The sequence below is a fragment of the Mixophyes fleayi genome, chromosome 8 (assembly GCF_038048845.1).
Source record: "Mixophyes fleayi isolate aMixFle1 chromosome 8, aMixFle1.hap1, whole genome shotgun sequence".
In the NCBI taxonomy this organism is placed as follows: domain Eukaryota; kingdom Metazoa; phylum Chordata; class Amphibia; order Anura; family Limnodynastidae; genus Mixophyes; species Mixophyes fleayi.
Genome location: NC_134409.1, coordinates 36,426,887 through 36,453,170, shown reverse-complemented (window position 1 = coordinate 36,453,170; position 26,284 = coordinate 36,426,887). Strand labels below are relative to the sequence as shown.

General features: G+C 39.1%; 1 protein-coding gene across 2 annotated transcripts in view; it reads right to left on the bottom strand.

Annotated features, from left to right (window-relative positions):
• Nucleotides 1-24,307, bottom strand: part of ABCA4 (ATP binding cassette subfamily A member 4) — a 157,506-nt gene extending 133,199 nt beyond the window's left edge. For both annotated transcript variants that reach the window (XM_075182349.1, XM_075182350.1), the window contains exons 1-5: nt 24,005-24,307; nt 8,801-8,892; nt 7,213-7,306; nt 5,438-5,579; nt 945-1,084 (exon numbers count right to left, since the gene is read on the bottom strand). In XM_075182349.1, the coding sequence (XP_075038450.1) occupies nt 945-1,084; nt 5,438-5,579; nt 7,213-7,306; nt 8,801-8,866 (442 nt within the window). In that variant the 5' untranslated portion in view covers nt 8,867-8,892; nt 24,005-24,307. The remainder of the gene's footprint in view (nt 1-944; nt 1,085-5,437; nt 5,580-7,212; nt 7,307-8,800; nt 8,893-24,004) is intronic.
• Nucleotides 24,308-26,284: the final 1,977 nt, after the last annotated feature.

Here is a 26,284-nt window from a genome sequence, read left to right as displayed (position 1 = left end):
CAAGACACTATTCTCTCTTGTGTACAAATATGGTAATTCAGCTTTCGCATTTACTACTAATACTGACAACAGGGGTGGACCTAGACTTTATTTTAGGGTGGGGCCTGTTTGATTGGCGTTTTAGCAATTTAAAGGTATGCCTGTGCTGCTAGGGGGGAGATTGCCTTGATCGCCCCCATCCTGGATCCGCCACTGACTGTCAACCCTAATCTTTATGTTATTGTTGGCTTTAAGTATATTCATTTGTATGCTTAACATATGCCTGACATACAAATACTTCTGTGTTTTCAGTTGGACATATCTTGAGATACGTAAGACTCAACTTATGTGCGTAAATCAGCGATTTTTGCGACATAATTATTACAAGTATTTTCGGGTGACAAAATGCGTAAAAAACTCTAAAAGAGAACCTATGTAAGTAACTTTTTAAATAAAAAATGACAGGTCATCTATTCTTCCCTGTCTGCTTGTTTCAGTGTATTTTTTTCTTTTTTTAAACACATTACATATTATAATAAAAAAGACATATATATATATATATATATATATATATATATTTACAGTAATATTTGGAAACAGGTATGAAAATAACAAGCAACAGGGATATTTAATTAAATAGTGCAAAAAGGAAAATATATAACCCTTAGAGACCAATCAGACATTTGCTTTCATAAGGCTATCTTGTGCTAGCGTAATTGAAGGTTATTGCTAGTTGGTTAATATGCGGTATGGCACATTTAAGTAGACAGCAGAATCCAGAATTCTCACTTAAAACACCTAGATTTTTCCCCAGTAATATGGCTTTAATAAATGCCTCATTTGAATGAACAGTATACCTGTCACTTAACGTTGTAAAAATATTGGCTCATTATAGTTAATCGTCGAAATAGCCAAGGAATCAACAAACTAAATGTCAAATATGAATTCAGTAACTAGGAAATTACCTAAAACTTTGCCAGGGCTGGTTCGAAGGGTATCCATGAAATTAGACATTGTATAAAGTTCCTTCCACATCCGGCCAAGGTGCTGGATTTCGGGCTTCTCCAAAAGGATATCTTGGGCATCTTTATAGGCCCTCGCAAGTCTTAGAGAAAGGAAAGAACAAATGGATATTTGTTACGGAACAAGACTAAACCTGTGAACTGATAAAACGTCAGAGACCTGTACTGTTCTCATGAAATACACCGGTGTTACTTGCAGATAAGATTAGCAGACGCCAATGTGCAGGTAAAACTCCTTGTGTTGTGTTTGCTGGATTATATAATTAAGTTTGGGCTTCCAAATACAACTAAGAAATCCAATTTCCATTAAGATTTCTTTAGCGATAAAAGAAGCATCATGAGTCTGTTTGGGCAATATATGAAGTTTATATTCCTGTTTATTCTGTCTATCTATGCAAACCGGGGATATATTTACTAAACTGAGGGTTTGAAAAAGTGGAGCTGTTGCCTATAGCAACCAATCACTTTATAGCTTTTATTTAGTGCATTCTACAAAATGACAGCTAGAATCTGATTAGTTGCTATAGACAACATCTCCATTTTTTCAAACCATTTAGTAAATATACCCCCAGGAGTTTTATTTTACTGTAGAAAGATAACCACCTGCAAAAAAAAATATTTATAAATATGGTATTCTTAAGAAGCATACTGGAAAAATTAGGATAGGGATGGTCTGTCCCTCAAAATAGCCATGGGCTCCACAAAAGGAAAGACGTAACAGGCCATTTTGCACTTTAATTGTGCACCTACTAAGCACAAAAGTTTGATGGATTGTGATGGGCACAGTGATTGCTGCTGAATGACTTGCAGTGGGGTGGTCTCAGGGTTTACAGCTATAACACAGGCTGCTTACTGCGGACTCAGTTGCTGCTGTGCGTCCACATTCTCTCTGTGTAGATGCGCCACTCACATGACTGAACACGCTAGACGTGTGGTCAGTACTTATACCATAGTGATCTGTGAATGCACTCAAGCAGTGCCAGTAGGTGCCCCTACAAGCAACATACCCAGAACATTATTCAAATCAGGACATGGGTCAATCATCAGATTAAGGCTGGAGTGCTCGACAAGGACAAAGGATGGATACAGGTGTAAATATACATATATGCACACATAGCCACATCCAACTGACCCATCACAGTGAGTAAAAGAAACATCAAAACTGTGTTGTTTCTCGTTGGACAAATTGATCCATCGGCTCAATACAAATTTTGAATCAACAAAATTTTATATAGCTCTATACAATAAGTGAAAGATTACCAGTTACATCGTCCAAGTACATAGCCAATAAAAAAAGTACAGAGGCTTGTAAGAGCAGACAATCTACAGGGTAAGGTCAACAATGTAACTTTTCCAAAGTTCTAATCTAAGAACAAATCTTCCCTTTGTCCATTACTATGTATAAGAACTCCCAACATATCCACAACATAGCTGTAGAAACAAAATACATCTCTGGTTCCAATGATTCACCTGAACGATCATTAGAATATTCACAAGACAGTCCAGACATTTTAATTAAATAATATGGACTTCAATGGCTGCTTGGGTGTGCTGGGATACATAGAAACACTGAGTGGGGGACATGTGCGATTCATTTCGTATGATAAAGGATATCAAGTGTCCTACATGGAATACTTAGTGTCAATACATATCTGTAATAGTTGCCATTACGTGCCATGAGTCTATACAGGTAGACCGTACGGGATCCTTAGAAAGGTAAAAAAAAAACCCTCTTTAATAACAAGTCTTTATACAAAGCAGTTGTTAGCTGGCAGCAGCCAGGACTATGATAGTTACCACAACACCTATTTTCTTATCACCCGTGTGACATATCCTGTAACAGCCGCACACTGCTCACAATGAGCTTGTTGTTTGTAATGACAAAAGAGAGAAAGGCCCATTCTACAAAAAGGCATTTTAACCACTGCTTTCTCCCCGCAGTCATTTCCCTTGTCTCGTGTCTGCAGGATGACGGTCTGTTTTGTGTCAGGTGCTGATCTCAGTCCTGCTCTGGCATCAGACACATTTTTTGTAATAGTTCCTCCATGGTATCCTAAATATTATTTGGGCTATATTTAGACAGCATTAAATTAACCCACAAAATCCAATAGGTATATTTTTATTATTGAATGTTGTTGTTTTTTAGTGTATTTTTATTGGTATTTAGTTTTGCATATAAAATATAAAAATATATCTGTGCTTTATAAAAGTATTAACACGCAGATGTCAGACAACACAGAGGACAGACAACGTGCTTTGAGCAGAAACCGGTGAGCAGCACCCTGGTTACATTACAGCACGCATTTTATAATGGTAATGTGACAATAGTCATTACTACTCTATTACCTACCATAAAACATACTTGCCAACTCTCCCGGAATGTCCGAGAGACTCCCGCATTTCGCGAGAGTCTCATGGACTCCCGGGAAAGTGTGTGGCAATCTCCCGGATCTAGGTCCAAAACGCCGCTATTCACCGGGAATCGCTGTGTTTGGCCCTGCCCCCTGCTGTAAAATGACGCATTTGCATCATTACGTTACGGGGGCGGGTCCAAAATGATGCAAATTTTGGAGCCCCGCCCCCATCACGCCCACCTCCCCCGGGCGGCTCTCGGAAGCCAACTTTCAAAAGTTGGTAAGTATGCCATAAAAGAGGGGACAATGTAGCGTTTTCATATTCTCTGAAAAAAGAAACATGAAAATATAAATCTTACAAATATTATTTATAAATACTGTCTTTGACATTACTACAAAAGCTAATTCAGCTCTGCTTTTATAGCTGCATTTGTTTTCAAGGGCCCTGTAAGGACTGAGCACTGGTTTACTGAGGTAATTGTGCCGGTACATTCACCCAGGGTGGTCCCTACAAGGGTGCTGGGCATCAGCGTGGTTCACCCCAGTCAGGTTAAATCATTCTGGTTACAACAACCTGTAAGGGCAGCTGCTGTGAGCTAAATATTGACAATATCCAGCTGTATAATTATAATGCAGTTCTTACCTATAATTAGAATTTAAAAATAAACTCACAGATCATGATATGTGTAGCTGCTACTTTGTTTTCCTATATGTCTGCGTCACTTATCCCCATATTCTCCCAGGATGGTTGGGAGACTCCTGAATTGGCCGCTACCCTTTGTTCCCTCCTGTGTCACTGAAACCTCGTTTCCCTGTATTACTTTTATAAATGCTTCCCCATGTGTCTGTGTCACTCCCTGCCCCCCCCCCCTTCTCAGATGGAACGCCCCATACATCTCTTTATCATCTCACCTTCCTCTACCCCCTTACAGTTCAGTACATGGCCGGAATCTTCAGCATTACTGGGGATGGGGGGGGGGGGGTATGTTTTGCGGTGATGTCACTATACAGCTCTGACTTTAGTGTGTAAGGTGAGCGCACACTCGAGAATACTAGGAAACCAGTGCAGGATGGAGGGAACAGACGTCATCCTATCCTCTACCCAGGTGGGTAGTGCAGTTGTTTATGGCATCCTTGGGGCCCAAGTATATTGCCTGATTTGTTCTATTAAAGTGAAGACACTGCGCTCACTTATGTAACCAATGCACAGAGGGCTTACTACATATTATTGAATTACCACTTCCAACACCAGTGTGTCCACTTTCACATCTATATTTCATAGTTTCAAACTCAAAATTCTTGAAAATTACTGGTCAAAAAATCAAAATTCCAGGTAAAATCCCCTAACAAAATATATAGTAAAACGCTGAGGTACAATCATAAATATATAAATCCGGCATGAAAGCTAAACTAAACTTCCCTTTGTTATTTCCCTTGTTCATTTTAGTCTGCAATTTGTTATTTAGAAACAGCAGTATGTCACAGCAACTGGTCCGAGCTAGCGTACAGGAAGGGACCTGTGTGGTGTCGTGTCACAGCACAAGAAGAATTACAGGTATTTCTAAATATCCTGAAAATTTCTCCATCAGGGTCACGTTTCTTAAAAACTGTGGGGGTGGAAACACTGCCTAGTTCTAAGACAGGTTGGCTGGTAGCTACCAGTGCCAGCCAGTGTTCACCAACAACCGGCAAGCAACAGATTGCTAAACGTCAACCTTACCTCTCACACACCACAGCATTTAGTTATTTCATGCTATTGCATGTATGCTTATTGAGGCCCAGTACAGATAGCATCAGCGAGGTAGGGGAAAAACCAAATGCGTTCATGGAACTTCCCCTACCTCTATACATCTGACACACATATTGGTTTTTTTTTCCCTTTTCAGTATTTACCATTGCCTCTAATGTGTTCAAAGAATCCAGGAGAATGTTTCACCTGTGACTGAACTTTTTCCTTGACGTGAAAACATATAGTCAGTTTTGAAGAATCTCCCAACAAATGCAATCGCTCAAGGAGATATCGCTAGAATGTAAATATATTGCAATCCAGGCTTATCATTTAATATAGGCATGACTGCTTACATGGAATTGTTGTAGTTTGACACCACGCCAGGGTACTCTCCACGTGTAGGACTTCTAAAACAAGGGTTATTGGTATTGCAGAAAATTCCTTGTAACCATGGTAACATCCCTGCTGAGGGCAGCGCCTTGTTTGGAAAATGGCCTGTACAAATGGATAAACAGAGGGGGGATAGAATTCAAATTTAGCTTTGTGTTTAAAAACAACACTTGTCAAAACATCAGACATCTAGGTGCTACATTCTTTTGGGTTACTTGACAAGCTTTTTTTTTCCTTTTTCAACTTGCGTCTGGATTTTATCTGTCGGAAGGTATGCATATCTTAAACCCATGCAGTTGAGGGGAAGATCTTTATGTCCTATTCTTCACCATGACCAGTGGAAACTTTCCAACTCCTGATATGGTAACACATTGTCCAAACAAATATAAATAACTGTATTTTTAACTCCACAAGCTAAGTGAAGGCTTTGTATTTTCAAAATGGTGGAAATTATAACTATCCCCTTTCTCTAGTAATACCACACTGATTACTGATATGCCCACTACATCCCATACATGTTTGCAGTATCCATCACATTATAACATGATAGCCGCCCAAGTTGCAGATCAATACATAAACCTACATGAGAAGACACCGTCATCCAAGAATGAAAACATTCATGCATAATTTTCACCCAGGAAAAAGTTCCCTGTATATATAACACCCATGGGGCGTTTCAATTGGTCATGGTTATATGGCCAATACAGTAAGTGGTGATAGCAAAAATTAGTTTTCACTGCATAATAGTAAATAGATCCATTCGTGTCATAAATGCCTTAGATATTAGTTAAGTGTAGGAAAATGAAGGAACATGTCATGTGATCAATCAGATCGACATTAATGTCATGTGATCAATCAGAGTAAATGTACTAAAAGGAAAATCCAGAAAATGTCACAGGAGGTTTCTCAGAAGCAGTCAGTATTCTTGTGCCCGTATGCTGGTCACATTCTTATAAATACTCGTGGCTATCTAGAAGAAGGCCAATGTCATGCAGATATGTAGAAAGCTGAATATAGAAGACAATATCATATACCTACCAACTCTCCAGAAGAAGGTTGGACTCTGCCCCCATCCTGCCATTAGGCACCTTAAAGTTTGGAGCCAAGTCCCTGCTCACCACGGTGAGCACAACAATTCAAAGGGGATGTAACTTGGGGGTGGCCTAGCACTTTCGAAGTGCATGAACAGGCCCCCAGGGGACCGATATGGTGTATGCAATACAGCTGCAGACAGTGGTCAGATATAGAAGGGGTGGTATGGAAAATGTTTATGAATAGAATTAGATAGATTTATTGTGAAGGCGGTAGGAGAAGTGATGGTATGGCATACCACCATATACCAACTGACCACCATCACTGGCTGTAGACATACATGTAGAGATACATTTCAATTTGAATATGTGTAGGTATGTGTCTGTTCAGATATTTGTTCTATGTACAATTGTGTGTAGGTGACAGGTACACTTTACTACAATCACAGTTTCTGAAGAGAAGCGATATCCTATTTATAAATGGGGATCGGTTTATTTTCTCTATAGACATTCAGTAAAAAATTAGCTGTTCTATATAATATTATTCCTATGACTATAACAGTGAGATGACATTTTAGGGTTTTTTTGGAGCAAAGCATCTATGTGAGAATTCTATTTTTACATATTTATTATATTTTAACTATTTTTTAACTTTTGTTAATGTCTACATTTAAAGTATACTTATAAAACATAAAGTGAATCCTTACATTCATGTTGACCGTACAGTGGATTCGCATTTCTCAGCCACACCAGGACAAGGATCAATGACAAGGGCCAGAAAATTTCCACAAAAACGCGAAGCTGATCAGGTAAACAGACAGATAGATAAAGTTGACATCACATTTAATGAAAAGCAGCAAAAATAATCAGCAATATATGAATATGTTAAAAAAAAATCTTAAGAAACAAGTAAGCATAGAAATACAAAATCATTAAAGGACATTTATGAACGTGTAAAACATGCAGGAGCACAGAGCTTTTCTATTTTGCACAAATCTATCCGTTCATCCAAACGTGGACACAAATGGCATGAGCACTGCGGGGGGTAAATGTTCTTTACTTTATATATTACATTTACTATCGCTATATACATGCTAGGCCATGCTTTTAAAATAAACATTAAATATGAGGACATTCTCTGAGACCCTTGAGTGTAGAGTAACATTGTGTTCACCTAAGACACGTTCACATGCCACACTCAGAACATGTATTTTTGCACTGTAAGATGTATACTGCTGACTTTGCAACAGACATGAGGAACCACAAAGGTATGTGACATATAGTACACATCAGGGGGCACCGCTGTATTGCTGGACCACAGAGCAAAATTTGGGAGAGGGCTGGAAACTCCAGTCCACCCCCAGAGGCCTCCACTCTGCTCTTCTGAGCATGTTTGGGGGTTGACACATACACAGAGAAGCCCTGTTTGAGGCCACATCGGGAGAGTGATTAGCCAATCCTGGGCCCCCTTCACTTCTGGGTGCCGTAGCTGCCACCAGGGCCGGATTAAGGGAATGGAGGCCCGTGATCCGAGCTGCCCCCCCCCCCCCCCCCGGCACTTACTTCCTTCTCCGGCTGTGCGCTCTTTACTGAGGAGATCTCGTGAGAGTGAGACTCACGAGATCTCCTCAGTAAGGAGACTACAGCGCGCCAGGGAAGGACCGCAGTGAAAGTGCTCAGTAGCACTGATCGTGCCGGGGACGCCCCCGCCCCCGACCGATCAATACTGCTGCTGAGCACTTTCAAGGGCCCCCTGGATGTCATAGGCCCCTGGGCTGTAGCCCAGTTAGCCCTATGGTTAATCCGGCCCTGGCTGCCACACACCCTGCAGTGGACGTAGTTCCCCTACTAAACATAAAATGCATGGAGAATATGGAGATACATTTCAATTTGAAATGCCAAACACTTTGCTGAATTTGAATAGTAATTGAATTAGAAAAGTGTACTATTTAATATCATCATATACTATAAAGACTATATATCTGCGAGATATGGTAGACAGCAGTATGGAACACAGTATTTCCCATTCCACCACATCTGTCTTCACTGATGTATTTTCTCAGGAATTGAAAATTTGCTGTAATGCTGTGCACATCTCTATGTTCAATAATCTTAGTTTTATGACTCAAGAAACAAAAAGCATTTTGTCAATCAATATATGAACTTTGCAACCAAAGTATCTCAAGTATATACAATATTTCTTTGCAAATTAATATTATTTAAAAAAAAAAAAAAAAAAAATGTTTTATAAACATATACACTTATTATGTAACTTAATCCAGTTCCTGGTAATACCTTTTGTCTTTTCCTGAGTGTCCAGTTCTTCCACAGCAATAATCTAACCTTGGCATTGAACCTCATCCTTCTGGAGCTAGTCTTCCGGTGATCTACAACACACAATGGGAAATAGTTATATTCTAAAAATAATCTTCTAATGCAGTGATTAGGGAAGGTGTCCAAGTTTGAATTCGTTTGATTTCAACATAGGTCAAAGATTTTGATTAGTCAAATACAAACATTGATAACAATATTTCCAAAATGACACATTTCATGAGCGAGATGTTCATCTGGTCTGGGACTTTTCATTTACTTTTGACTAAATTAACCTGGGCTCATTTACTTAGTTTATATAGAGTCCAATCCAAAACAGGCATTGTCCATGGATAACAGAGATGTCCAGTAGCCTTACTATACTGTCATTTTATACAGAAATAATTGTACATAAATGTCTCAGATTTTGCTGTTTTCTTTTTGGAATAAATACTCTTGTTAGGGTTAAGCTATAAAACCAAAATGAGTTGTTCATGTCATGTGACAAACTCCATCAATATGTCACATGACCTGTAAACAAGGCTACAGATGCAAATATCTGTCTGACCATTATATGAAAGCCCAACGAGCTGCAGCATACTGCTATTGTGTTGTATTGCACATAGTGCATTAAATCATTTAGGTCACACTCGCTCACATGAATGGACATTGCATTGTGTTATATGTTGTCAGGTACAGTATGAGAAATGTGATTTTGCTAAGCTGACGCCATCTTGTTGCCTTATAGCCATTTTGTTCTCTTATAGCTTAAAGACAGATTAGATACAGCTAGTATGTAGGAGTTATTCATTGTTTGCAGAAGACTATGCTTATAACCTTGGACATAGCAAATGGAGATAAACGACTTACCCCTGGGGAGTATTCCTGTGTGAAAATGAGAGAATGTAACAACATCTGTGTGAAGGGAAGATGAGTGGTTAAAACCTTTTGGGGCGTAGTTTTCTGTAATACGTGATTTTTGCTATATAGATATGGACTTGTAACTAATAAAGCAGAGTTAATTGTATACGCAAACCATGCAGTGTATTGATTTCTCTCCTGCTGATGAGCTCATAACTGATAAACTGACGCTTACAGGTGAACAATCTGATTTAGATTCGACAAGTACATGCAACAATAACATAAGTGAAGATAACGTAATAACTAACAGTTCCATGTGATTTGTCTATGTAATTTGTCACAAAAACTTTGCAACAAACATCAGTTAAGTAATGCCCATTAGACTGAGCTCTGTTTAATAGCTTACGCCCCATGGTTGAGGTAATTGATAGTAACGCTTGTGGAGGGAATCGTTAGTGGCAAAATCAGAGTACTTAAAAATGGCACTGTCCCATTCTGATGGCATGATTGAGCAAGGTGGGATCTGTTGTTGAGTGAATAAGACTTGAAAGACAGGACATAATCTATTAAACAGAGCTCAGTCTAATGGGTATTACATAACAATAATTGCTCATAACAAGTATAAGAGTGAGCATAACAATAGCGCTCAAGTGTCTGTAATGTGGGTAACATTTCTGGCTAGAGAAGACTTAATGTGGGAGATCAGGAGATCTGCTATAGAAGACATTAAAGAGGAAAAGCAAGAGAGTGATTGACCCCAAGGCTTGGAGCTTCAGCTATTGTGCTATATCTAAGAAACACTGTCAAGTTTCATGGAAACTGCTAAGCATGTGCCAGAGGTGTTCAAAAGAAGACTGGACTTTGTCCATAGATGGTCATTTATTATAACAACTGAGATGTGAGCTGTATTTATGCACTTGGGATGTCTTATTGTCAGCCTGGTTTTCAAACTTGCAGGGGCCCTTTTCACATTGTAACCCATAGAGTCCAAGGATGAAGAATTTGGGAGGAGCCAGGACAGGTAGTCCAGCAATGAGATATGGACTGTACATTGCACTTCTCCAGGATCCAAGAGGGGACATACTCTATGCAGAAGGGTCACAGAGCAGGTTAGAGAACTGAGACCAACTCCCCTCAGACACACTGAGATAAATAAAAAAATAAAGGAGGAGCGGTGAACCCAATGAAATAAATGTCATCAGTCTCTCCTGAGAAAGACAGAGTGGTACCTCCTTGTGAGCGGTCCCATCTAAATGATTGTGCCATTTCCCATGGCGACAAGATGCAAAGGTAGAAGAAAAGGAGGTAGACTGGTAAAGTCCTGCCAAAAATATACTGCTGGGGGAACGAAAAGGGGCAAAACCTGCCATAGACATTGAGCAGGGTGGAGGGCAAGGAGCTTTAACATAATGAGTAGAGCCATATTGTCTGTTGCTGCCTGCAGAATGAAAAATAGCTACAAAAATGCAATAAAGCAGTGTGTGTGTAGTGTGCCTGAGAAAGCTGATCTAACTATGACTATGGAGCCAGTTACATATTCAGCTTCTTATGAGACCTATGGAGGGCTCGAGGAAGTAGTAACATGGGCACAGATCAAGGCAAGGCTGCTGTTAGAGCTGTCACTAATTAGCAGGAGATTGAGGCAAAATGCTAACATGTAAAGTACCGTTACTTCTACCATTTCAAACATGGTGCTCACTACTTGATCATTTACCCAGGATAAGGGACTGATGTGACCAGTCACAGCTACACTGAAAAGGTGACTGAAGAGGGTGTGGTCACTTAAACAAAGCTGCTTAATGTAACACCTGACCGGGATCTACTACAGAAAAATTAATTTTGAATGGCCCTGTTCTGAACAGAAGGAAATTGGTCCCAAAGAGGTGATTACGTCTGTCAACATAATTGTGAAGGAGGTTGTAGAGAGTGAGGAGTTGCCATGTGAGGTCAGTGATACCCCAGTGGCCAAGATGCCTGGGAGAAAGAGAAGAAAGGGGAAGAGTGTCATATCCCCTCTAGATCCTAACCCACCTATCACCTGGCAGGCTAGTATGTGTCCATATAGATCCTCAGGGGAGGGTGAGCCATGCCACGCTGCTATCACTAAAGTTGCAGGACCTTCTGAATGGGCCACTGAATCACTGCCACTCCTTATGACAACACCTGTGCAGAAGGATTTAGTGAGTCATCGTAGTGTCGGGGAATCTAGGTTAAAGGTTATGACATATGGGAATATGAAGCCTGTAATCCAATGGGAGAGAAGGATAAATAGGACTTCTGGTTACCCCCAGTTGAGCTGATCAGGGATGACGTCTGTGTAAGACCGAGCTGGTGGTAAGTGAAGTAGTTTGCACGCAGTGGAGATTTTAGTACAATGCTGCACTTCAATGGGTTGTTGATGAATTGAAGAATAACTGACGTAATAAGGACCATGCTGCAGATGTCCAGCTTTTGCTTGAGAGAGGAAGGATTCATCTGAATTGGTAATAGCAAAGGGACCATGGCTGCAGAAGTACAGAGTAGCTGAAAAAGTGGTTCAGGAGTTGAAGCATTCTCATACAGATGATGCAGTGTGGCACAGAAGCTGGGTATTTCAAATGTCTCCTAGGTCCAGATAGTACCAGGATTTACAAGCCTCGTCACAGCCATCACAGCCTGGGGCCCATAAAGGTGCACCAAGAGGGCCTTAATTTTGGCTTGCTGCCACTTGTTAGAATGAGTAAAAGTTTACACTGAACTGTGTTGTATATGAATTGTTGAGAGAGCTGGCGCTGAAGATCCAGAAGAAGCATAAGATTTATGTGCTTAGTTCAAACCACATTATCATCAAGATTGTAACTACAAAGGGAAAGAAAGGCACTATGTGAAAGTTGATTGTAATTATTAATTGCTAACTTATGGGAAAGCTAAATTTTCATCTTTATATTGACTGTGAGTTTTATATTATCTTGATTTTTTTGTTTCTTGACAACTGTGGGAAATCTGTAACTTATATTGCACTTGTTATAAAGTTATGTCTTGTGTAGACTGACTGAATGTTCTTAAAGTATTTTAGTGGGTTGTGACCAACAGTTGAGGTGATTGATAGTAATGATGATAGTAATGCCCTGCGGGAGGAGATAATTAGTGATAGAATTGAAGGATTTAGAAATGGACAGTCTAAGGCTGGGTACACACTACAGGCTTTTTAGACGATTATCGGGGCAATCACTCGATAAATGAATAATTGGTCCAATATTGCATCAATGTGTACACTGAAACGATGAACGATTATCGTTCCAAAGCTCATTGCATCGTTTCATTTGACTTTTAAACTGGACTAAAAATCTCTTTCAAGATGGAACAATGTCCTTCCAATTCTGCAGTGTGTACTCACGATCAGGATCTCTATAGATTTTACAGAGTCTTAATCTGCAGATGGTTATGACAGATGAAGAGCACAGATCTGAGGGTAAATCTTTTAAAACATAAATTGGCATGCTGATCGGGACTTTCTCTTTGTTATCAGTCGTTGGTAAAATCATTACTGATATGGCATCGGGAAAAATTTTCTGTAGTGTGTACCCAGCCTAACCCCGAAGTAGAGTTGAGTTTAAGCCTACTGGGATAGCTATGAATTTGTCTGAGAGTCAGTTGGAGGTGCGCTGAGTCAAGGACCTGACAGTATAGAGCACTGCCGCCGACAGATACACTAAGCACAGTTCTTAGTGGGAGATTTGCGAGAACCATGTGGAGAGCCCAAGAATCTATATATTTTGTATGATTCGAAAAAAAATAAAAAGTGACAAGGGGCAGTTAAATACTGTACAGTACTAATAGCCTGATGCTGGTAAATCAGCAGAGCTGCTATAGATAACAGTGTAGAGGATGTGAGTGAGTGATTATCCCCTAGGCGTAGATAGTCAGCTCTTGTGCAACATTTAAGGGGACTGAGGAACTCTGAGGAGGAGGTAGGTGCACTGGCAATTAGCACACAGATCCCAATCACCTATCCACCTGTGTATATTTCTAGCCTTACTTCTCACTCTGCAACAATAGGCAGATGTATTATTATTAAGCTAATGTTTTTGGTCCATAGCTCAGAAATTCCATGACAGTACCCTTAAGAAAATAGTGCAAGAACTATCATCAAAACAGACCTGACTGTTGTTATCTATTTACATGGACACAGTTTAGAATAAAAGTTTACATTTCTACAATTTGTTATTGAAAGCTGCAGTTGTCATCACGAGATTTACTCCGTCAGTCTTAATAGTAATGATAATAATAATAATAATAATAATAACTATTGTTATTATATTAATTTTCTGTTTTTCCTATGTTATAAGTAAGGTAAGTGTGTTATTAATAATTAGCTGAGTCAGGCTAACTGAAGGTATACAGCAAACTCTATTTCCAAGAGAAGCCTAGCTATAGTTCTTGGCCTCCTTCAACACAACGCTTCAATGCTGCACGCGTCAGTGGCAGGTGCACGCGGCCCCCGTACATCACTGCACCACTATGCAGAGCAACAGTGCACGTGACATACTTCCCAGACTTCCCACCGCAGAACAAAGCTGGCCGTGAGAAGCACGACCAGACTGAGCCCTTAAACTGGCACTGCCCTGCCTAAATAAGGACAGTTGTGAGGTAGGCTAGAGTCATGCAGAGGCCCAGTGTTCAGCATGCACAGGAATTCCAAATCAATAAAACAGACAGAAAACCATTACATTGACATTTTTTTTAATTTTGTGGCAAGAATTTCACTTGTCTACATATAATCTATAGAACATACAATAACAATGGTAATTATTTTAGTATATGATACACAAATAAATATTTCTCGACTATCTAATTGAAAATAATATATAGTTTTGATTGATCATGTTTTTTTAGATTGGTTGCTAGTCTACAATTTTGATTTCTTATATAAGTTCCAGTCAGCAGGTGTTTCTGTTGCTATTGCTGTCCATGACGACATTTAACTCATGATTCAAATTCTTCACAGACTTTAGCAGACCGTAGAAGGGAAGCATCAGAACAGACCGCTACACATGATAAAATCCAAGACTAACTAAATTATTTGCTAATGACAATTTTTTGGGTAATTAAATCAATTACACTGTTGTATTCTGTTATTTTTATTTTATTTTATTTTTTAAAAAAAAACATTTAAAAAATGTGCTTGTTTAATGTTTGCGTCTCCTTTCCTCTTAACCACAACGTAAGCAAAATAGCTGACTGGAAAAAGCATACCAGCGTCTCCAGACGGTTTACTTATGTGTTGCTATATGCAATCTTTATCACAAAACTGAGAAGTGGTTTGGAAATACTTGGGGGCTGGGGGTTGTTTATATTGAGGAGTAGTTTTCAGTCAGCAAAGATATGCTGGCTACCTCGGGTTTTTGACAGGTTTAGTGAAGAAACACTTGCAGAAACTTGGAGGAGGCGGCTGCTGAGAATGCTAAGATTGCAAATAGTTTTGAATTAAACCAATAAGTCGTGCCAAAACCTCCTTATTACATCCAAGAATGTGCGAAGACATCCAGCAGGAATACAGGGTGAGTCAGGTTTTGCTGCACACTGAGATTTTAGGAATAAACAAGTGGAATGGAGAAAGAGTGGACGGCAATAACATAAACAGAACATGGTTCCAGGAACAGGGCTAATCACTATAATCACTTGTTTCTGCAGCATTAATATTTTCAGGAGCCTTAAATATCTTCCCAACAAGACCCATTTTACCCAGTCATGATGGACTGGTGATTTAATAATGATGGAAATCATGGGTTTGCACAATTACAAAATACATTGGGCCTGATTCATCTGGGAACATAAAGTGAACACAATTTGTGTTTTTTTAAAATCAGACAAAAATTGCCCTCACGTGCGCCTGTATTCAAGTACAAGTGGATCTCAAGAAACGATTCCATCTGAATACGGGCATAAGCTCGCTCTGGCTATACGTTACTTGCCGTATACAGGCAGACACAACTCACTGCAGGATACGCACAATCCATATGTGCAATATAAATTCCCATCACAAAGCATGGAAAAATAGCATTAAATACATTAACAACTCTTAATACTATAATCGTTAACAAAAATACATTTAATTTTTAAATGTTTTTCTTTCTTACATGAAATACATATATCAGGATGCCCTTAATGCCTACTGTACATAAAATGTATTTTTACAGTTTCTTGCAAACACATATTCTAGCATGCATACGCAACTGTCATCACTATCAATCGGCACCTACACCTGCCCTGTAGCTGGTGCAAGTGAGGTGGCGAAAAAAGGCAAATATATAAAAAGGCAATATATATATATATATATATATATATATATATATATATATATATATATATTCTTCTCATTTCAAGTCACCTGCAGTTCCAAATCTTTATTCCTCACTGACTGGAAACAAGGCTAGACCTTCATCCAACTTGGAGCACTAAACATGCACTGACTATGTCCCTGGCCTCATACAGGGTGTACCTGCTGGATTTGTGGTTCTTACAAAGTAGGTTTTGCTGACATGTTGGCTGGTGGCTGGATGCATCTAATAGAGGATAAGCTAGTGACCTTATCTTACCACATTTAAAAAAAAATGAGTCAAACTAATCCCTGCTTCCATACCCCCAGATATGCTAGCACACCTCCAGCATGATGGGTAAAACATCTGGACGAATTGGCCAAGACCAATTCAGTGTGGCCACACCTCAATCTGTGGGGGCTGCCTCACACAACAATTGGACTGCTGGTTTGATGGGTATTTACAACATATGGCTGGTCGTAAGCATAAGCAAAGTCTTTCTCTACAGGGTTAGTTATTCCTAAGATTGAATGAAAGCCAAGTTATTGTTCTGTGAGATTCAGAGAAAGAAGGTTTTGTAAGAACAGCAATTTCAGGTGGAGCAGACTTCATTGTTCCTTATTTAGGTCACATACCACAGAAAGTCACAACATGCCCCCAGCTACAACCATTGTTCTGCAATGGAATAATCTGGGGTCAAATTTATATGAGTGGAACCTATTGGTGTACACAACCCTTGGGGCCTTAGTCCCTCCCACTAACCACACCTTCTGCGCAGAACAATCTGTAGCTTTTCCACAGAACTTACATCACTTGTTCTTTTCTCATTACCTCAGTCAATAATTCTTTGTTGCAGAAAGAAAATAAGTTTGACATTTGTACTCTCGACAAATTGGTCTGAGAAAAAGTTTTGCAATGCATGCAGTCTGTATGTCCTACAATGCAAAGAGGTGCAGACATTATCTTTATGTTAGTAATCTTAGAATAACAACCAGCAAACAAACAGGGTGTTTGCTTTTTAGCTATTTCTAGAAAACCAACTGCTGCTGCTTTAGATTTCTGTTTAATTTGGATGCCTTCTGACTACCTAACGGTCTTAAAATCTGCAAAAAGAAATTTTGGCTGCATTTCTCCTAGAAAAGCAGCGACAACTTTCTCAAAACAAATACTGATATTATTACATTGATATGGATTAGTAGGATGGGATGCTCATGTGGTATGATAGAGGTGGTTTATATAAGCAGCTGGGGAAAAACATTTGATGGTTGACAAAATGAGAGCACGTGGGAGTGGGACAGGCAAGGAAGGATAACAGATACATGGCCTAGACTAGGGTAGACAACCTGCGGCTCTCCAGGTGTTTTTTGAAACTACAAGTCCCAGCATGCTTTGCCAGTAGATAACCAGCAGATAGGTGGCAAGGGATGCTGGGATTTGTAGTTTCACAAATACCTGGAGAGCCGCAGGTTGCCTACCCCTGGCCTAGACAGACATTGGACGATGGTGAGGAAGACAGTGTTGTGACAGAATGGCCTGATTAAGGGTTCAGCCCCACCTAGGCTACTATGCTTGACTTCCAGCCCAGACTAATACGCAGTCGTTATAAAAGAACTCGTCCTTAATTTACAGTCCAGCTTTCTTCACCCCCTCCCCTCCCCAATGTTTATGTTCCCATGTTTTCATAAAAGCTCTGCTTTTTAGGAGGGCGACATCATCTTTCTCACTCATTTCCTTTTTGTTAAGATCAGAATTGTATAGCAGAACGGCGCCATGAACAAACGCTACTGAGGGTGGAGCTGTAAAGAGGTCTGTCTCGTCTGCACCTGTCGCTGCTCTTGTCTCTACTAAACACTGATCTTCAAGCGCCCGCCCAAGGATGACTCATTGTCTCCAGCCTTTGCCATGGGAATACATCAAGATTAAAACCTTACTACATTTTTCTTTGATGTTTTCTTTTTAATGTGGAGAACAACTTATTTCTTCAATTTTTAGCCTATACCTCTCCCTATCACAATTTAGCAATTTTGCACCCCAAAAAATGTTGCGCCTCCCCCCCTTCCCCAAAAGCCTCACGCCCTAGACTGCAGCCTAGTCAGCCTAACAAATAATCAGGCCCTGTGTGACAGCTTGGCAACAAGGTTTACTGTAGTTAAACAGGTGTAATCTCTTTAATATCCTATTTACGCTATCTGTTGCAATCATCTTCATCATCATCATCATCAATTATTTATATAGCGTCACTAATTCCACAGCACCGTACAGACAACTCAATCACATCAGTCTTAACATATGTACAGAAATGTATATCACTATATGGAGTTTACTATAGAAGGGAGTATGATAGAAATATTTAGTACTCTTTATACTGTTGGGGTTACTTAAAGAGAGGGTTTAGAAAGTGGGAAGAGTGTGAAAAAAATTAATAAACTGCACATTCACTTCTGTTGTTCCTAAAAGCTGAAGATGAATTTTCCATGTGCAAATCAATAATGTAGATGATAAATAATTGTAGATTGGGAGAAGTCTGTATAGGAACTGTAAGTGAAGCCGGTTGGATGGAGGATCATAAAACAAACTTAATGAGACATACAAAACAGCCTGTGGTCTTTACATCCTGTTACTAATGGTAAAAACTGTATACTACCCTAAATCTGGTGCTCATTAAATAAATTACAAAACGAGAAATAAAGGGCTCAATTTAGAGATAATCTACCTTTATGTGCTTTCTAGTGCATTAACCAGTGCATTGGCAAGGTCTTACAAATTAGGGTATTATACAGAATAATCTCATGTAATGAGATTATATTTTGCAGAAGGATGATGTGTTGCTGATGCATCTATTCAGTGCTGTGACCTACTTCAATCTGTGCCAGTAATATATTTCCATTTATTGTGTAATGGCATAAAACAGGTGACTGATAACACTTAAGGGATCTGCTTTGCCAGTAACAGGAAATTATGTTTGAAGCAAAATGCACATCCTCTGCATATAATGCCACACAGCGGCCAGTCCAGGGCGGGATTTAAAATTAAGTATATAAAGCACAGCCTACAGGAAGTTTCCTAAACCATATTGGCTCCACCCACTTACCCAGCTCCACCCAATTACTATTTTTAATATAAAATCCTGGATTTGATTACCCTACCCACTTTTAAAACAGCCACATCCATTTAATTTCTAATATAGTTTGAAAAAGAGAGAGGGGAGAATTAATTTGAGTCTAAATACCTTGAATACTAAAATTAAAGTGGCATTTATAGGGCTTTTTTCATGCCCCATAATCGGTACCATACAAGCAGGGCCGTAACTAGGGCTGTGCGACAGGGGCGACCGCCCAGGGCACAACGCTGAAGGGGGGCGCAATTTAGGAATATTTTAGGTTATTTTGATTAAAATTGAGGGCTAGGGGGGCGGCATTCGTCTTTCTCGCCCCAGGCGCTAGAATTCTAAGTTACGGCTCTGCATACAAGTCACAGGTTTGGGGTTTGGAAGCTGTTCCATGTAACCCTTTTTAATAACTAACCCTAATGCATAGTTGCCAACCTTTCCAGGTTGGCCTCCGAGAGTCTCAGGGGAGAGGTGAGCATTAGAGGGTGGGGCTCAGGTAAATCGCTTCAATTTGGATTGATGTAATGATGCAAACACGTCAGGGGCGGGCCAAAATAATGCGATTCCCAGAATCACATCACGGAGGCTCAAAATATGCCAACTTCACTAGGAAGTGAGTAGATTTGGGAGAGTTGGCACCTACCTGGACATTCCTGGAGAGTTGTATACCCAAATATACTAAGTAGGACAAAAATATAAAGTCCCCACTTCCCCCAATTACAACCCTAATAAAAGTGATGAAAGCATGTCTTTCTCTGCCTTGAGCAAAAAAGCGCTACATGCCCAAACACATATGGTAGACAAGAGCAGAAATATTTGGAAGACAATATTTCTATTTATGGTATCATGTACGTCATAATATAGAATGGCATAAGATATTACACATCAGAAAAATGATATTACACAGCAGCACTTAACGTGGACCCTACACCTACAAACAGTCTATTAACTAGGACTAGTGCCATCAGTGTCTGTTTAATTACTAGGCTGCATTCTAATAAATATTGGTGCAGCCCATTAATGACTGTCTCCACTGAGAGTTGGTGATGGGTCCACTTTAGGCTCCATACATGCTAGTGTTAGAGTTGTACACTTAGGGTGCATTAGTAAAGAAATTAAGTGTATATAAATGGCTGTGAAAATAAATATCATTTTAACAAATCAGACACTAAATATATATTTTTAAGTGCGTCTCACTTACATTGTACTGCAGTGAGTTTTAGTTTATTAATGCTTCTTGTTCAGTGCCTCTGATGCCATCAACACAGTGGAAAATGTATATTCATAGAAGTTCATTGCAAATGCAAAGAGAAGTGATTGAGAAGCATTTACATATGTGTTTCCATATGCGGTAGTAACTTCCCGTTTTGTTGCATTGGTAAAAGGATCTAAAATGTATATTGACCGCATACATACATACATACATACATGCATGTGGTTGACAGGCGTTTTAGAATGCATTCAACTAACCCCACGATGTATGTAGTCTTAATGTCAGTGAGTTCCTTATGATTGGACCCACACTAACACATAGGCTTATAGAGTTATGAGGGCTGGCTCCAAGCATCAGTTTACAAAAATATCCATTTAAAAGAAAATTTTATATGTAACTATTTATGAAGTGACCTTATAGTTATTTATTATTGTTATTATTATCTTTGTAGATTTGTAAGGCGCCACAGTGCTACGTAGCGCCATATAGTAGGAAAAACAGGACATACATAAAACATAACATACATAAAACAAGCACATGCATAAAACAGAACATACATAAAACTAGGACATACAAGGCAGACAAAGTAAATGAAGACATGAAAACAATGGGTATGGAGGACCCTGCTCATTGGAGAGCTTACATTCTAAGTGGAGGGCACAGCTGAAACAAGAGGAGTGAGTGTGGCTTAGAGTGGAGATTGGGACAGTTGTGAGGGTATATTAGTGTGAATAGTATCATCAGGGATAAGGTAAATAAGGTAAGCTTTAAAAAAGAGTGCTATCTTTTATATCAGAAATCACCCCAAATATTCCAGCACAGTGTTATCCTGTGCCTATACTGCACGATCAGATAAATATGATCTTTTTATTAGTTAATTTACAGCTGCAGCTAGAATATTACAACTTCTGTATTATACAGTTCAGTACATCTTCTCTTATACATAATTATAGTGGAGCCATTACCTACAGCCAATGTAGGCAGCCATTTTGTGGACTGAACCAATATTCAGAGAATGCAGCCTACAAATTCTCTATGAACTAGTGACATCACTGAGGCAGGTTGTGATATCTTAAAGTAGAGAAGTCACCTGGATGAACCAATATTTAGTTCCCTGCAAACTAGTGAATTCACTGAAGCAAGATGCACATAGAGAATCGATAGGTCGAATATTGGTTAAGCCCACAAAATGGCCACTTCCACTATGTAGGTAATAAACACCTCAATATACTCCAACATACCCTGGAGTAAGGGCATAACTACCATAGGTGAGAGGGTTTAGCTGCTGTGGGCCCACAGCTGAAGGGGCCCATCTCTTCTGCCAAGGTCCATGTATGGATGGACGTTATTCACAATTGGCGGTACATGGGGGTCCGTACGGTTGTCTAGCCACCTTACCTTAGAGCTTTATATTTGCTGACTGAAGTTTTATTATCACCAAACTCCTCAGTGACTTGTAATAATGTAAACTGTAAATGTCTCCCTCTCTCCCCTCATATCCATGGCTAAGAGAAGATCTGAATTGTCTTTCCCTTACACACCAGATCATTTTTATTTTTCAAAGTGGAAGAGCATATTGTCACCTGTAGAGGTACAGTGACCGACACTTGACTCCCAGATCAGTCAGTGCGAGATTTGTTCTCATCAATGCAGTCAAAACAAGGCACATTGAGAAATTACAAGACACGGGCTGGAAAAATATGTGGCTTTGGAAACAGACTAACAGGTTTAGGAACATTCTGCCCTCTTTACTTATAGAATGCCAGGAATGTTATTATAAATAGCTGTAACTTGTAAACAACTGGACATGTTTAAAAGTTAGTGGTCAGCATTTCTAAGCAATATGTGTTGTTATCAAACGGGGTCTGTGTCTTGCTAACCTAAAATAGCCTTCTCAGGATTACCAACTGTTTAATGCTATCCAAGTCACGTTCTATAGTTCTTAAAGCTAGTCTTTGTAGACATGCATTTTAGAGACCATACTCATGGTTTAAATTAAAATTAAACCTAAAATATACCCAAGATTTCTCCCTATTTTAGGGGTCTATATATCAGAACCAGTCCACACCCTTATTCAGGGGCAAAAGCAGGATTTGCAGTGGGGGGTTTCCACACTATGCCGCCAGTGGGCGTAACCAGCATGTTGGGGGCATGGCTATAATTTTAGAGAGTGCTTGGCTGCTCTTCAACTCTCCCTGTCCCCATAATATACATGGGCAATGCTTAGGTGCACGCAGCTCTCTCTTTTCGAAGAGAGCCATGTGAAGCAGGGGCAGGGTCCAGCCACCTCAATTATACAGTGCCCCAGGCTTGGAGGGGGGTTTCCAGGCACTATTAACACCCCATTGGTTTGCCTATGTTATTCTGCCTCATTTCAGTCCATTCACACTAAATCATATATTGAAAATATTTGGTTATTGAGAGCTCTAACCTCGCCATACATGATGCAACAGTATGATCCGAACAGTCGTTTTGGCAGCTTTAAACTGATTCAATGAAGTTCTTCCATGGGAAGGAAAGAGGACTGACGTTGTCCCACACTGGCCAATCACTGCCCAGTGTGGTCAATGTGGTCAACTGTTTTCTGATTGTTCACAATAATTATTTCGGGGACCACACGTGAGCTAGTTTTGTGTCAATTTGTTCAACAAACAAACTGACAGACAAAACTGTTACATGTATGGCTAGATTAAATGCATTGTGTTAGATGTGTGTGCAAACAAATGCGGAATGTCTACATTTATTTTAGCTACTTGTTGGTATGCCTGAAACTTAAGTTGCCCTTATATTGTAAAGGTGTTTGTATCAATGGTTATATATATATATGTATATATATATATATATATATATATATATATATATATATATATATATATATTAAACTATATTTTAGATACCAAACCGTGGAACAGTTGAACTCTTGCACTGTATTATTACTTCTTGCTTAGGTGGCTAATGAGTTACAATACTCATCTACTCCAATTTAATTAAAACATCTTTAAATGGGAGATATGAAATATTATTATATACAAATGGTCCACACAATACACTATGAATTGTACATACCATAGGATGCAATTGTCAAATAATATATACAAAAAAATGATACCATAATAATTATATTGTACCATAAATACATCATTTCAATAAGAGCTGAAGTTATACAGAACTAAATAAACTTGGCCACAAATGCAAAATAAGACGAGATCCCCAGAGCATACAGGAATTATCTGAACATCCATAATGAGAATAGATTCTGAGAATAACACTGACCTATGCTATAATATTGTGAAACCTCTCCCAAAAATTATTTTCTAACCTTCCACAAAATAGTTTCCTGCAACTGATAACCTGATCCATCACAAAACTATTCACTAGGGGTTATGCATCCATAAAATAATCTTTTGACTTGTGATGACGTGCCAAGGTATTTCCTGCATAGCTGTCCAAAAAGTGACCTGTCTCACCCACACAAGTGTGCTTACATAGGATCCTGAAATCTGAATATACACTTTTTCCATGAAACTTTAATTGTTGTGATAAAATGTCTACAAGAAACAAATTGAAATCCCGAGTTCCCAAGTCTGCTGTAAGCATATACATGCAACATTATCTCAGGCCTACATAACACTGCACTAGACTTTAACGGACGCATTTTGAGGTGTCATGTTGTAAGAGAGATACAAATAGGAAAATGAGTGACTTACCTTGTGTTTTGGGGAATTACAGCATTGCAAGGACATCTACGAAGAACAAAATGTCTAAAGTAGGCATTTCCTGACAGGAATGTATTCTCCTGAGCTAGTTTCTTCTACACATGGCTCAGTCTTAATCAGATTTCTGTAATCCTTCTCTCAACATGGAGCAGTCTGATGATAGAACTTATGCAGATCCCGGGAAAAAAAATGTTAGTGTGTAGTTAGGAGATACTAAACCAGGGAATCTAAAGGTAAATTGTTCTCAGGTACCAACTGTAAGGGCGTTTGGAAACGATCACAGGTAATCTGTGTTATACTAAGGATGACCCCGTTAGAAAGGAAGTGTCAGGACCAATTAGGATATTAAATTATGAAAGCCAATAGTCTGCAGAATCTTCGTAAGTCGCAGACGTCTGACTTATAGAATTAACTATTATATGACAAGCTGGAGCAACAGCATGTCGTATAATAGGTAATCTTTGCATTTATTGATGAGGTAAATATTTATGTAGATGGATTTCAGATGCACAAATATAACCTACTTATTAAATGTAACCTGGCTGAGTAGAGTCTCTGCTTTTGGTAAGTTTACAGAGAATAAAATAGAGGGAGTGGGACTCAAACAGCAATGGATGAATAATAAAAGTGTTGTTAAAGTTTTCATCAAGTTATTTAAATTGTAATTTAAAATTTCTGCATTTTAAGTAAAAAAAATTACCTCAGAAACACCACTGAAATCAATTTACAAATATATACATTATGGAATTTGATGGGTTTTTAAAATAACAATTATTCAAAAATCTAGACATTCACATCTGAATTTTTTGTATTGTTCAAAAAGAATCTGTGCAACATAAATTAACTATAATTACTAGAGATGAGCGGTTTGGATTCAGGTAAATCCGACAGATCCGAATTTTGGGGTTCTGAGCAGAACCCAAACACGACTGTGTTGAATGCGTCAAAATCAGATCTGAAAATGTCATTTCTAGTAAAATTAAGGAACTTGGGAGTTTTTGATCAATATCTTCTATATATAGCACTCCCTCCCTGTTCTCATCTGCCATTTTAGGAGTGATATCATGTGTATAGGATGGCTGCAAATCTGTGCAAAGAAAATCGCATTGATGGTTGTTGGACAGGGTGAGGCTACAGCAATAGTTTTGGTTTAATTATTAAATGGGAATGCTAATTATTTAATATTGGGGATGTTCAAGGGCAAATTTGTGTATTTAAGGTACCATTCATGTAATGTCAGGACATGTTGGGGGGAGGTATGTCTATCTATTAATTCTGAATGCTATTAGTATAATGTTGGCACTAATTGGAATGAAATATGTCTATTTATTGAATATAAATGCTATTTAATGTCAGAGCTGGTAAGGAGGCAATAGGTCTGCTTATTAAATATGAATGCTATTCATTTAGGTCCTGATTCATTAACGGACACATACTGTGTGCAATGTGCGTTTAAAACGCATGTAAATCGGGTGTGCATATGCCTAAATTCAAGAAGAACCGGATCTTAAAATATGTGTGGTGTTGAATACGGGTGTAGGTCTGCTCTGATCTACTAGTCAGGACACTGCAGGATACATCTAATACAAAAAATAATGCCACGTGAAACACTATTTTAATTAATGACAAGTTATTTAAAAAATGTTTTCCCCATGAAATGCTTTTATTAGGATGTAATTAATGTCTACTGTACATAAAATATATTTTGACAGTTGATTCTGATTGCAAACACATATTATCGCAAGCATACTCAGCCGTCATCACTAGTAATCTGCACTTAGATTAGACCTGTAGTTGGAGCAAGAAATACGACTAAAAGTCACGTACCTTAGATAGAGGTGCCCAGAACTTGAATTGGGCGTTGTTGCGTGCACTTGATAATGACACACCCTCAGTGTACATTGACTACGTGCATACACCCGTTCCACACCCCGTTCCCTCCCCATAATCACAGGCTGAAAGGTGAATTGGGTGCTGCTGCTTTCTGTGGAGTATAAGCCGGTTCTGAGCGTGCGCAGAGTGATTGTGAGTATGATATACACATAATCGGTAGAAATGCTCCGCAATGCATGAGGCCCTTAATGTCACCACTGGTTTCAGGTAGGGAGGCCTAATTATTACACGTCGATGCAATTGATTTAATGTTGGGGCTGGTTGGGGGGAGGGGAGAGGCCTAGATTGTTAACTTACCACTAGACTTTCCATATTTTATGCACCTATCCCTTTTCTCCAAACAGGGTCCAAATATTCCAGGATCCAGACAAGCAGCAA